The sequence below is a fragment of the Cetorhinus maximus genome, chromosome 4 (genome assembly GCF_964194155.1).
Source record: "Cetorhinus maximus chromosome 4, sCetMax3.hap1.1, whole genome shotgun sequence".
Taxonomy (NCBI): Eukaryota; Metazoa; Chordata; class Chondrichthyes; order Lamniformes; family Cetorhinidae; genus Cetorhinus; species Cetorhinus maximus.
This window is the reverse complement of record NC_135882.1, coordinates 48,648,816-48,662,665: the sequence shown is the minus strand read 5'-3', so window position 1 is coordinate 48,662,665 and position 13,850 is coordinate 48,648,816. Positions and strand designations below refer to the sequence as shown.

Here is a 13,850-nt window from a genome sequence, read left to right as displayed (position 1 = left end):
TCATGCGAGGGCAGCATAGGTTTGGGCAGTTGCTCTACAGCAAATTGTGGTGCAGTACCTGTATACGACAGACAGGGGAGCCTCTGACAGACATTGGTGGAGATTTCAAAATTGAACAGAGCCATTATTGCAGCTCTGGAGTGAGAGATTCAGACATTTCTGGGTTAATCCCTTTGTTCTGGCTGCACTTCAGCTATAACCATTCCCATCTCTGCTCCGTCATGGCTGCCACCTCCCCCGGGAAAGAGAGAGGGAGAAAAAAACACAGATAAGTGAACATTGCTCACACGATGGGTGATGCGATGTACAAAGCACAGGTAAGCACAGGTAAGTGAAAACGCGAACAAAGAAGTCGCGAAATGCGGGACTTTACTGTATCCTTTTATATTTCTTGTATTCCTTTAGGTTTCTTTTTCAGTTGACGTTTGCGATTTTGCCACAATCAGTCCTTGTGGTAAAACATTCCATGTTCTAATGACACACTGTGTAATAAGGCTTCACCAAACTTCCACCTTCATTCTTCGTTCCTCAGTCTCTGCCCTTTTTTAATGATTTGGCAACCAGTGACAATAACATAAGAACATAAGAAATAGGAGGAGTAGGCAATTCAGCCCTTTGAGCCCACTCCACCATTCAACGAGAACATGGATGATCTTCCATTTCAGCACCATTTTCCTGCACTATCCCCATTTCCCTTAATGTTTTTAATATATAGAAATCTATCAATCTCAGTCTTGAACATACTCCAGGATTGAACCTCCACAGCTCTTTGGGGCAGAAAATTCCAAAGATTCACCACCTTCTGAATGAAGAAATCCCTCCTCATCTCAGCTCTAAATGGCCTGCCCCTTATTCTGAGACTGTGTCCCCTGGTTCTAGAACCCTCCAGCCAAGGGAAACATCCTTCTTGCATCTAACCTGTCGAACCCTGTAAGAATTTTGTATGTTTGAATGAGATCACCTCTCATTCATCTGAAGTCCAGCGAGTAAAGGCCCAGTCTATTTAGTCTTTCCTCATAGGATAATCCCTCCATCCCAGGAATTAGTTTGGTGAAACTTTATTGCTCTCCCTCTATGGCAAGTATATCTTTCCTTAGTTAAGGAGACCAAAACTGTACACAATACTCCAGGTGCGACCTCACCAAAGCTCTATATAATTGCAGCAAGACATCTTTACTCCTACACTCAAATCCCCTTGTAATAAAGGCTAACATGCCATTTGCTTTCTTAATTGCTCGCTGTACCTGCTAGTTAGTTTTCAGTGACTTATGAACAAGAACACCAAAGTCTCTTTGAAGTTCAATGCTTCCCAGCCACTCACCATTTAAGAAATACTCTGCTTTTCCTACTAAAGTAGATAATATCACATTACTCCACATTGTAATGCCAAATTTTTCTCCACTCACTTAGCCTCTCCAAATCCCCTTGAAGCTTCTTTGCAACCTCCTCACAACTCACACTTTCACCTAGTTTTGTGTCATCTGCAAACTTGTAAATATTATATTTAATCTCCACATCCAAATCATTGATATAGATTGTGAATAGCTGGGGCTCAAGTACTGATCCTTGCAGTCCCCTCACTGGTCACAGTCTGCAAACCTGAAAATGACCCATTTATTCCTACTCTGTTTTCAGTCCGTTAACCAGTTCTCAGTCCATGCCAGTATATTCCCCCCCAATCCCATGTGCAATAACCTTTCATTGTTTACTCTTTCAAAATCTTCTATAACTTTGAAAACATCTATTAGATCCTCTTGTTTAACCTTCGCTGCTCCAGTGAAAAAATACCAATTTTTCAAGACTTTCTCCATAGCTGTACCATTTCATTGGTATCAGTTTAGTGAACCATTCCAGGCCCTTTCCATGGCTTTAATATCCTGCCTAGATTGGGGAAGGGGGCTTAGAATTTTCATGCAGTGCTACAACGTCACTTCATTGTTTTTTATATTCAATGTACGTCCTAGAATTGCATTTATCTTTTTACAATCTTTTCTACATCCACTCCCACCTCTGGAGATTAAAATCCACACATACCTTGCATTTATATAACGCCTTTCATACCCTCAGGACATCCCAAACAGCTTTACAGTCAATGAAGTGCATTGTTAAAGAAATGTGTCAGATAGTTTGCACACAGCAAGGACCCACAAACAGCAATGATATAAATGACCAAATAATGATGTTGGTTGCGGGATAAATGTTGTCCATTTGTTGGTAGAACTCCCTTGTTCTTTCAATAGTGAAGTGAGATCTTTTACATCCACCTGAGAGAACAGACAAGACCTCAATTTAACATCTCACCTGAGAAATGGAAATATGTAGACATTTTCTACCAAGGTCATTACACAATGAATGGACAGGATTAGAAACACTTAAAGATATTTCCTTCCAATATTGAGGCTAAGTTTCACACCCTATATGCTGAGATCAGCTAATTCAGTAGTGCATAGAGCATTTTACGAAGAGCATTTTACTAATTTACTAATTTTAGAACTCTGACAAAATACTGCAGTGTGTTGCTAATTTATAAATGGGCACTCCAAGTCACTATTCAATCACAGGAAAAGTAACTGAATTATTTGAAGCAATTGTAGTGAAATAATAAGACTTAATTACCTGTGTATCACATAACCACTGTTTGTATAGTATTGTGCATATGATTCACTTGTGCTTTTACAAACCTCCCCTATATAAGTTTCAGTTACCAATTTGAATATTGAACCAGATGCTGGAGCTTATTGGAATTAATTTAAGTTAAATACTATGTGGTGCAACATATACTAATGGTAACTCCTCATTGAGCACACAAAATCATGAGTGGGCAGTAAAATTTCACTCCTATCTGGTCAGCATGGCAGTCAGCACTTATATTGTCAATTATTGGGCTTACAAGACCTGAAGGCTTCTATTGATGAATCAGACTACTATTATTCAAAATCCTAAATTATATTATTAAAGTTTTTGTGAAAAATTAATCAAGTTCCACTGTGAATGGAAACTACAGCAATTTTCAGTTCCAACCAGAACCAATAACATCAAAAATGTCTTCTCATCTTAGTCAGTTTAAGCATCATTAGAATTTTGCTGAATTTTAGAATAGAAAATTCATGCTTATCCTCATTTTGTTGAGTTAATGAGATTCCTCAAACTACAAATCATCCTTAGGAAATTAATGGGTAGGAAACAACCAGCTGGTCCATCAAGCCCACCCTATATTCATGAAGCCTAAAGCAGGCTACGTAACTGTCTGACAGGCTAATTTACAAACAGTATTCCCAATGTGTGCAATCATCTTTATACCAAACATTAGTCCTACATGGTTGGAGCTTATTCTGGGTTCCCACACCCATACAATGAGAGGAGAGGTGGGTTGGGTGGGGGGGAATCATTCTTGCTCACTGGATATAAGTATCATACTGGGATGTCAACACAGAATTTGGGGTCAGAGCTCTGGCCTCCACTTGCCAGGATAAGGATTTGAACGCTGCACCTTCTGATAGGTATGCTACCTCTAAGCCAAAGGCTCAGTCTATACTTCAGGTGAAATAGTAAGATGTAAAACGCTGCCAAATACACAGCATTTCCAACTGTTATATAGTGCAACTGACAAGTTTATTACTTCTCATCATTGAAAGGAAAACGTTATTTGCTTAATTGACCAGCTTCTTATATAAAATGGTAGACAGCAGCAAGCTTATAACACGTATTGCCTCTCCTTCTTTTTATCAACAATGTTGTTTATTGTAGAAAGAAATATTCAATTCAGTTCCCATGTTCAATCAATTTTAAGAGAAAATAACAGGACGCTTTGGGAGCTACTAATTCAGACAGCACAGACTCACTTCGGGAGTTTGGATTCAATTTGCTATATCAACTGATATTCACACTACTGTCTGCAACAAGGAATCAGGCATTTTGTCCTAACCAGATTGTCTGCTACAGAATAGACACAATTTTGAGCAGCAGTCCAGCTCTGACTTGGTTGTATGATAGTACCTATGGAAATACGGACAAGTAGAACTGTCTAAGAATGACTGCATGAATGCCTGGTAGTTCCAGCAAGATCTATGTCTGCAGAAAGTTAATTTGGTTCATTTTGAAGCTAGTGAAGTCCAACACTTATTCAAAGGCCTTTCTCCTCCCTCAGTTCAGAAGATAACTTTTTTTCACATGCATCTTCAGCCAACCTGGGCCACTTGCTCCCCTTCTCAGAGTAGCAGGGTAGGGATCCCAACCAAACCTGCACATGCACCAGGCAAGACAAACACTGCTCTTGGTAACAAAAAATTCATTGTCATTGGACCCAGGAGGCTTACAGCACAGAAGATAGCCCAAATTATCTCACTAACTTGCTTATTTCCTTTAGTTCTGTATCTTCCTCTACATATTTAGCCAATTTTCCCTTAAAAGATGCAAGGGTCCTTGCATCAACTACTTCCTGTGGCAAAGCATTGCACCCTTCACCAACCTTCTGGATAAAGAAATTTCTCCTAAACACTTTTCTTGTTCTGTCAGTGAGAATTTTAAATTCAGAGTTAATAATAAGTTTTTAACATTTCCCAAGCAGTTAATGAGGTAGTTAATCAGTAAAATGTGAAAAAAATCTAAATAATTCAGCATTGACATATAAATGTTGAGAGAAAATGTCTGAACATGAGGCTGATTTACAAAGCAGTGTTGTTGAGTGCATGGAGAAACACGAATACATATTTGGCGGTGGAAAGGTAGCCTCAAGGCATACAAACAGATGTGAAATGTGGCAACTGACAGCATCAACACTGTCTCCTCAACTCTGAGGGCCCAATAGGAGATCCAAAACACACATATTTTAAAGAAGAGCATAACGGGCAAGGCATGGAGATTACTATAAAATAACTGAAGAGGGTTATATAGAGATATGACACAAAGTAACAGAATTTAAATACATCTGCAAAAGACCCTGTACTAGCAATGTATTGGTCAGAATGTAACAAACAAGACAGTAGAAATTAACATAACATACATATGAGGAAAAAGAATGACTTGTATTCATATAGTGCCTTCCTTTTATGAAGAGTAACTCAACCCTTTCTCCCCAAAACTTGTCCACCATCTACAAGGCACAAGTCAGGAGTGTGATGGAATACTCTCCACTTGCCTGGATGAGTGCAGCTCTCACAGCACTCAAGAAGCTCTGCACCATCCAGGACAAAGCGGCCCGTTTGTTCAGCAACCCACCCACCTCCTTAAACATTCACTCCCTCCACCACCAGCGCAATTGGCAGCAATATGTTCCATATACCAGATGCATTGCAGCATTCCTCCAAACCTCCTTTGAGAGCACTTCACAAACCCACAACCTCTACCACCTAGAAGGACAAGGGCAGCAGATGGCATGGGAACACCACCATCTGCAAGTTCCCCTCCAAGCCACTCATCATCCTGACTTGGAAATATATCACTGTTCCTTCACTGTGGCTGGGTCAAAATCCTGGAACTTCCTTCCTACCTACACCTGGTGCACTGCAGTGGTTCAAAAAGGCAGCCCTTCAAGGGCAATTTGAGGTGGCCTTGCCAGTGGAAGGGTAAAGAAAAAAGCTGCCCCTGCTACCAGTATCAGTCAAGCTCACTCGTAAGCTGTGAATCACCAGGTGAAAACACAGCTGTCTAATTGGACCCACTGAAGTGGGGATATTTGCACAATCCCAAAACCCTGGATCTCCCTTCCTAACAACACTGTCAGAAGGATTGCAGCGGTTCAAGAAGCTTGATCACCACCACCTTCTCAAGGGCAATTAGGGATGGCCAACAAATGCTGCCTTGCCAGCACTCAAGTCTCTGGAGTGGTACTTGAACCCACAACCTTCTGACTGGGTCATAGCCACAGCTGGCAAACTGCATTAGGTCTTTGCAGCAGAGGAGATAGAGGGCAGCAGAGGGAGCGGGACAATAGCAGTAGATTTAGATTATTTTCACAAAAAGTCAGTTCAGACAGTATGCACCAAATGGCCTTCTCTGCTGCAAACATCAATGATTCTATGCCAAAATGGAAGGAACAACAATGTGTATTATATAGGGCCTTTAACATAAGAAAGTATCCCAAAGCATTTCATAGGAATGTTATGGGACAAATTTGGGCACAAGCCCACACAAGGAGATATTAGGAACAGGTAACCAAAAACATAATCAAAGAAAAAAGCAAAATACTGCGGATGCTGGAAATCTGAAACAAAAACAAAAATAGCTGGAAAAACTCAGCAAGTCTGACAGCGTCTGCGGAGAGGAATACAGTTAACGTTTCGAGTCCGTATGACTCTTCATCAGAACATAATCAAAGAAGTTAGTTTTAAGGAGCATCTTAAATGAGAAAATAGAGGCAGGGCAGTTTAGCAATGGAATTCCAGAGCTTAGGGTCTAGATAACCGAAGGCAGTGGGGTGAAGGAAATCAGGGATGCAAAAGATGCCAGAATTGGAGGAAAGCAGAGTTCTCAAAGGGTTGTAGGGCTGGAGAAGTTTACAGAAATAGGGAGGGTCAAGGCCATGGATGGGTTTGAATACAGGATGAGATTTTGTTCAGTCAAATCACATGTATCAACAAGATAAAAGAAAGAGTTTCATGACCTCAGGACATACGAAAGCACTTTCCGTGCAGTGAAATATTTTTGAAGTGTTGTAATGGAGGAAATGCAGCTGCTAGTTTACGCACAGCAAGGTCCCACAAAAGCAATGTGATAATGACCAGATAACATGTATTAGTGATGATGATTGGGGGGTAAAAATAACGACCAGTGCCAGGCAGAACTTTCCTGTGCTTCTTTGAAATAGTATCATAGGATTTTTTTATGTCCACCTGAGAGAGCCTCAATTTAACAGCTCATCTAAAAGATAACACCTCCAACAGTGCAGCATGCCCTCAGTACTAGACTGAAGCATCATGCCTAGGTTATGCATTCAAGTCTCTTATCCGTTCAAGTCTCAAGACATCATTGCATGACCTTTTGACTGAGAAGCATGAATCCCGCCAATGTACAATTTGCACATCATTTAATAACTTATTTTACAACTCAATTTAAACTTAAAGATTAGAAGTACATTTTGATTGGAAAATGTTAACAAAATGTATACTTTTCATGTTATAAGATTATAATTCATAAGATTAAAATGATGATGCAGTCTTTAGTTGAGATCAGTCTATGTTCAGTCACTACACATTGAAAGTAGGAATTTTTGTGGATGGAACTATAGTGAATCAAGATTATAAAAGCTATGGGCAGAATTTTTGGCTCGTCAGATGGGCATATGCCCGACCCAAAGAAGCGTAAAATAACGCATGATGACGTCGGGTGAGCGTTCCGGCATTATCACGCACTCGCGCTATATTGCGGTCAGTGGACGCGTGTGGGAGTCAGCAGTGCACCCGCTGACAATTAAGCAGCCTATTAAGGCCCTTAGTGAACTAAATGATTGAAAATTTTCACTGCCCAACCAACCGTTCAGTTGGCGGGTGGGCGAAAAGGCCAAGCGGCCTTTGCATTTTTGGTGAAGCCTCATCCACAGGCGGGATGAGGTTTCAAACAGTGTTGAAAAAAGGGCTATTTAGGTATGGGCAATAAATGCTGGCCTAGCCAGCAACACCCACATCCCATAAAAAAAATAGAGTTTGTTTTATTGCTAAACTCACTCAGGTAAAGATGCCCAACTACCCACTAATGCAGAAACAACACACACACAATCCATTAAACCCCAACTCTGCAACCAAGCATGCAAAAAAAAACTTTGCAGAGTATCAAACCTAAAAATGCCTGGCCAAGTAACAAGTAAAGCCAGAAAATATATTCACAGATTGTCCAGCAGCTTGTTTACAACTGAAGGGTCCCTTTCCACAGTGGGCAGTCTGTCTGCAGCCATGGCTGGTTGATTCAGAGTTCTCCTTTAAGAACTCTAAATTTGCAGCAATGAGGTCTTCTGGTGGGTTTTTCAAATCAAAAGCTGAGCTTTGAAGATTCATCCCTTTGCTTTAAGAACCCTTCCTTGATTAGTTTCAGAGGACCTCTTACTTTGTGTCAATAGAGACTAAAGCCATTAGACTCACTGGGTGAATCCTGGGTGTTAAACTGGAGAAATCCCAGCCTTTTGTCCATCATGGAGGTACTCTTGGCAATCTGCCCTGATCATCCTCTTGAGGGTTTAATGGTACTGTTCTAAAGTCCCTTGTAGTAAGCTGAGGACTTTAGCCAGGTTAAACCCATGACTTGCTGGAAAATTCTGGACATAACATGGGTACCCTGATCCAACTGGGTCTCAGCTGGTAATCCTTATCTGGTGAAGAACTGGGTTAACTTTTCCACCACCACCTTGGCAGAAATGATTTTCAGGGAGATGGCTTCTGGGAACTGGGTAGCCACACCCAAAGTAGTGAGGATATATTGGTGGCACTCCCTTTCTTTTTTGACAGGTGTCCCACATAATCTACCAGCACCCTGCTGAATGGTTCCCCAAAAGCTGCTATGGGAATCAGCTTTATTATGGTTTGGGGCTTTCCCAAAATCTGGCACATGTGGCACATTTTACAGAACTGTACCAGATCCTTGTGGAGGCATAGACAGTAAAAATGCTGGTTTAGGTGAGCTTGGGTCTTCCGGATACCCACATGCGCTGCCATTGGGATTTTGTGGGCTATCCTCAATGCATCCCCATGGTACCTGGGTGGCACCACTATTTGGTGGATCACCATCCACTCTTCATCTGCAGATCTGTGACAGGTGTCTCAACAGCACTGCATTTTTTAAATAGTAACACTCTGGAACTCCCTCTGCTTCAGCTTCAGTTTGGGCAGATTGTGCTAATTTTTTTTAACTCCAGTCAGCTTGCTGCTCCTCGACCACGGAAGATCTGCTTATCACTTCTTTCGGGTCATCCAAATCTCTGAAAAAAACTTTCAGATAGTCAGACAGCAGAGTCATCCATCTGTGATGCCAACTTAGCCTCCGATAATAGGGCTTGTTTGGCCATCGACTGAGCCACTACACAGGCAGAGAAAATGCCAGGAACCTTTTCAAGTAATTGCTCTGTCTCCTTGACTTCACTGAGACAACTCTGAGACGAATGGGGAGGCCACCACCTTTGCCCAGCCAAGTCATTTCTGAGGAGCAATTCGCCCCATCCACAGGTAAACTATGGACAATCCCCATGGTTACCAGCCCAGACATTAGGTTGCACTCCAGGTGCACCCAATATAAAGGTATGGGTATGTACTCTCCCCCTGTGGAACACCACTTAAGACAACTTTCCATTCGCAAGGGCATCCATCGACCATTACCCTTTGTTTCCTGTTACAAAGCCAACTTTTTATCCAGTTTGCCACATTACCCTGAATCCCATTGGCTTTTACTTTCCTGACCAATCTGCCATGTGGGACCTTGTCAAATGCCTTGCTAAAATCCATGTACACAACATCCACTGCACTACCTTCATCAATCCTTCTTGTCACTTCCTCAGAGAATTCAATCAAATTTGTGAGGCAAGACCTTCCTTTAACAAATCCATGCTGACCATCCCTGACTAGTCCATGCCTTTCCACATGACAGTTAATCCTATCTCTCAGGATTGATTCTACTAATTTGCTCACCACCGATGTAAGACTAACTGGCCTATAATTGTTTGGCATTTCCTTTGATCCCTTTTTAAACAATGGAACTACGTTTGCATTTCTCCAGTCCTCCGGTACCTCCCCTGTATCTAGTGAAGATTGGAAAATCATCCTCAGAGCATCTGCTATCTCCTCCCTGACTTCCTTCAGCAGCCTCGGAAACAATCCATCTGACCCTGGTGACTTATCAACTTTCAAGGATTTCAACCCTTTGAGTACTTCCTCTCTCTTTATGACTATCCCATCCAATATCTCGCAGTGTTCCTCCTGGACTACTATATCTACATCCTCCCTCCCTTTTGTAAACACGGAGACAAAATATTCATTCAAAAACCTTCCCACAGCCTCTGCATCTACATACAAGTTTCCATCTTCATCTCTGATAGCCTTTTTCCCACTTTTTCCTTAACTAACCTTTAAGCATTAATGTATTGGTAAAACATCTTTGGATTATCTTTAACTTTACTTGCTAATCTTTTTTCATGCCCTCTCTTTGATTTCCTTATTTCCTTTTTCACTTTGTCCCTGCACTTCCTATATTCGTCTAGGCTATCTGCAGTGCTTAGTTCTTTGTGCCTATCGTATGCTTTCTTTTTCTGTTTGATCTTCCCCTGTATTCCTCTAGACAAGCAGGGGAGTCTAGATTTGGCAGTACCACTCTTATTTTTGTAGGGGACATGTCTACTTTGACTAGCTTTTGAAACTTTTTGGTTCTCCACTCTCTACCTCTTACAGAGGTAGGGAGTGAGCTTTTTAAATTCTGCAAGGAGAATTACCTCTCTGAGGCTTTCATAGGTGGCCTCTGATTTAAGTGCTCGTATCCAGTGGTCAAAGACAAGTTGCTTGACCCTTTCAAACTTTCTGTGAGTTTCTTCAGGCTGTTTTCAGAGACTTTGAAATTTTTCTCTATACGCTTCAGGCACTAACTCATCTGTGCTGAGGATAGCCTTTTTCATATCTCATAATATGCAGAGGTCTCCTCAGAAAGCATGGCATAAGCCTCGTGGGCTTTGCCAGTTAACCTGTTTTGCGTTAGCAGCGTCAAGCTTTCTGCAGGCCATTTCATTTGTTATGCTCTTTTCTAAAATGAAATAAAAAACACCACTACAGCTCCTCAGGTTTTGGGATTGCTTGGACAAATTTAAACTGCAATACAGTTGGCCCTGAGCTGGGGGCAGGACCCTCCCTTCTCTGGGTCCAGGAATAGTCTCCCTCTTATTTCAAGCTGTTTTAATTGAAATTCTCTTTCTACTTCCCATTCCTGCTCTTTCCTTTTCTCTCTCCTGAAATTCTAGCTCCAACCTCTTCTGTTCCATCTGTATTTTTGCTAAAGCTAGTTTGTCCAATAGCTTGTTTACAGCTGAAGCGTCCTTTTCCACAGTGGAGCAATCATTCTGCAGTCATGGCTGGTTGATTCAGAATTCTCCTTTAAGAACTCTTAAGTTTGCAGCAATGAGATCTTCTGGTGGGTTTTTCAAATCACAATCAGCTCAGTTTTGATGAGAGAGGTTTGAGAAGATAGAGAGATGGGGTAAGGTTGTTGCCCCTATGGCAGTCGTCCGACTATTCAAAGTCCAGTATCTTTTCACACAAGAGCTGGACCATGTGACCTCTCTCTGCAAGCGCCATAGACTCTCCGTTACCATAAAAAGCAGCTTGTGTCCTTCACAAATGAGCCATAGTAGCTGCTGTAAGCAAGTGTCGTTTGCTTAGCAAAAAGTGTTTTTTTTCAAGTTCAATGTTTGCATATGTCCAGCTGATGACATTATAAATTAATATTTTGTATAACAAATCTTCATAGCTATGTATGTATAAGATTTTTAGAAAGATAGGAAGATAGACATTCGGGATCTGTAACTTCAACGGTCATACTAAAGTCAACATAATAGTTACTGTTACATCCTATATCCATATTTTTATGGAAATCAAATCAGAATGAATATGATAGGTCAGAGTCAAAGCCATTTGGACATATATATATAATACTTATTAATTAATTTTTCGTACATTGTGAAAAATCTCCATCTAATGGTTCCAGTGGGCCACTTAGAAGGTGACCTTTACAGGCAATTTGCATTGCACATCCAGCAGTAAATTAAAACAGCTTGATGGCACTATCTTACTTCAAATGAGTACAATTAAATCCCCTCGATAATTTATAATCCCATGAAAAGTGTTTGATCCTGTGTAAGAAATGACTCAACTACCAAGTTAAGAAATGTACTAAATGCTGCAGTTAATTGAACAGCACTGTCTCACCTTCGATGTGGCACTGAATAAATTAAGAATCACAAATGTATTAATAGCCATCTTTAAACTCCCCACTGTAAAAAAAAGTAGAGAATAATTCTGAATTTGTTTTAATTTCTCATAAAGTCACACTGTCAAGTCAAGTTGTAATTAATGTATTGATGAAGATTTCCTAACCAGCATTGGCAGAAAAAATCATTTTTAAATTTAATGTCAGCAGAAATTGATAAGTCTCTGAATAAAAGAGGTGACTTTATGCGTACATTACTGCTTTGACCCAATCAATAACGATGGAAAAGGTCAAAGATTTCCCTCTCTCTCTCTATGAATCAGTGCCAATCAGCCAGCTCACACCAATGAAACCAACACTCCCACTGACTGCAGGATGCAAACCAGATGTTCTCGCCACTATTAATTTCAAATGAAATGAAGGCTTTTAATTTCATTCACTTGGTCATGGGCAAACCTGCTAAAAAAAAACGAGCCTTTTTGTGCCAGTGAAGTGAAGAGAACAAAATTCGCCTGGGGATTAATGCGGTTGAGTGTGTGGAGATATTAAAGGAAAGGAAATCCTCTTATAAAAACCATGTGGGGGCGGGGATGAGCACCAAAGCACTGAACCCATCTCTCTCCAATTTCTCAATTGCTGATTGGGACGTCAAGAAAGGCCGGGTTAACTCTTTCCACGCACACAGTGCCCGGCTGCTGAGGGAGCTTTTACAAACAGTTTTTAAATCGAAAGCTTGGAAGGCGCTGGGAATATTTGATGCCCAGGCCCAACAAATTCGACATTCAAATATTCCCAGCTCCAGCCAATTTGGCGGGGAATCCGAGGGAAAGTCAAACCAACCTCTCGGGATGCTGGGCAGCAGGTCCCGATTATCCTAAAACACACCAGAAATGAAATGTTGTGGAGAGCCAGGTGTACAGCGTGCTCTCGCTGGGCTCGTTCTATTCCCCAGCAGTGTTTGACTTTATTCTGGTTTATTTTTAAGGGGATTTTAATACTAACCTGCTCCTGACCTTGCGGGTACAAGCAGGCGGGTTCGGGGTTAACCTACCGCACTCTGCTCTCAATTCAATCGGATCGGTCTTCCCCACTCATCTGAAGAATCTGGAGCCGAACCGAGCCTGCTCTCCCTAATCCCATCTGCTCGGTCCCTTGTGATGGCAACATGAGATCGGATTCCACACGTCCCCATGGTAAACCCGGCCGACAGGCAGCAGCAAATCCCAGCCCTTTCCTGCTCTGCACCGAGCCGGATCAGGTCGTGAGCCAGTCCCTCCCCCCCTCCTCTTCTCCCTCCCTTCACTCCCTCCCTTTCCCCTCCTTCTATCATACTTTTCTACCCCCCTCTCCCTTCTTTGCCCTCTCTATCCTCTTCCCGCCTCCCCGCTCCTCCTTTGCTGTTCTCTCCCTGTGTCTCCTGGCTCTCCGCTGGTCGCTGTCCGCCTCTCGGTGCTGAACCTTTCCGCTCAATGCAGCTCTGCAGCAGCGGGGAAAGCAAAAAAAAAACCATGGGAACAAAAGCAGCTTTCCCGAAATGAAACGAAGGAAGCCGTGGCAGGGAGGAGGAGGAGCAGGTTCTTCTCAGCCCCTTACCTTTTCTTGGGCCCTGTTCAGCCGTTTCTGAACGTTTTTAGCGAAGACTCCTGTTTTGATGTTGTCCGCCATGGCTGATCTGTGCGTGTGTCCCAATCCCTGGGCTGTACTGGAGCAGGCAGCCACGGCTCCGACTCTTAAAGGAACCTCAACCAACCCAGCACATATACACATACACGTATGCAAATACACACACGCAGGCAAAACGCTCTGCATGTGAATGTATGCATATAAATTTACCCATATAAATAAATAATAGCTGTCTAATTAATTGTGCTAAATTCACGTGCCTAAGCTCAGTAGAAATGCGCAAGCATTACAAAAGCATATAAACGGAACAATATGGAAACATTACCAATGTCTTTAAA

General features: G+C 41.8%; 1 protein-coding gene across 2 annotated transcripts in view; it reads right to left on the bottom strand.

Moving 5' to 3' along the window:
* The window catches only part of amph (amphiphysin), a 286,781-nt gene extending 273,213 nt beyond the window's left edge, over positions 1-13,568 (bottom strand). Inside the window, exon 1 of one of the 2 annotated variants that reach the window (XM_078540157.1) lies at positions 13,483-13,568. In XM_078540157.1, coding sequence (XP_078396283.1) covers positions 13,483-13,554 — 72 coding nt within the window. In that variant the 5' untranslated portion in view covers positions 13,555-13,568. The remainder of the gene's footprint in view (positions 1-13,482) is intronic. The other variant, XM_078540156.1, reaches the window with a different exon arrangement.
* Positions 13,569-13,850: the final 282 nt, after the last annotated feature.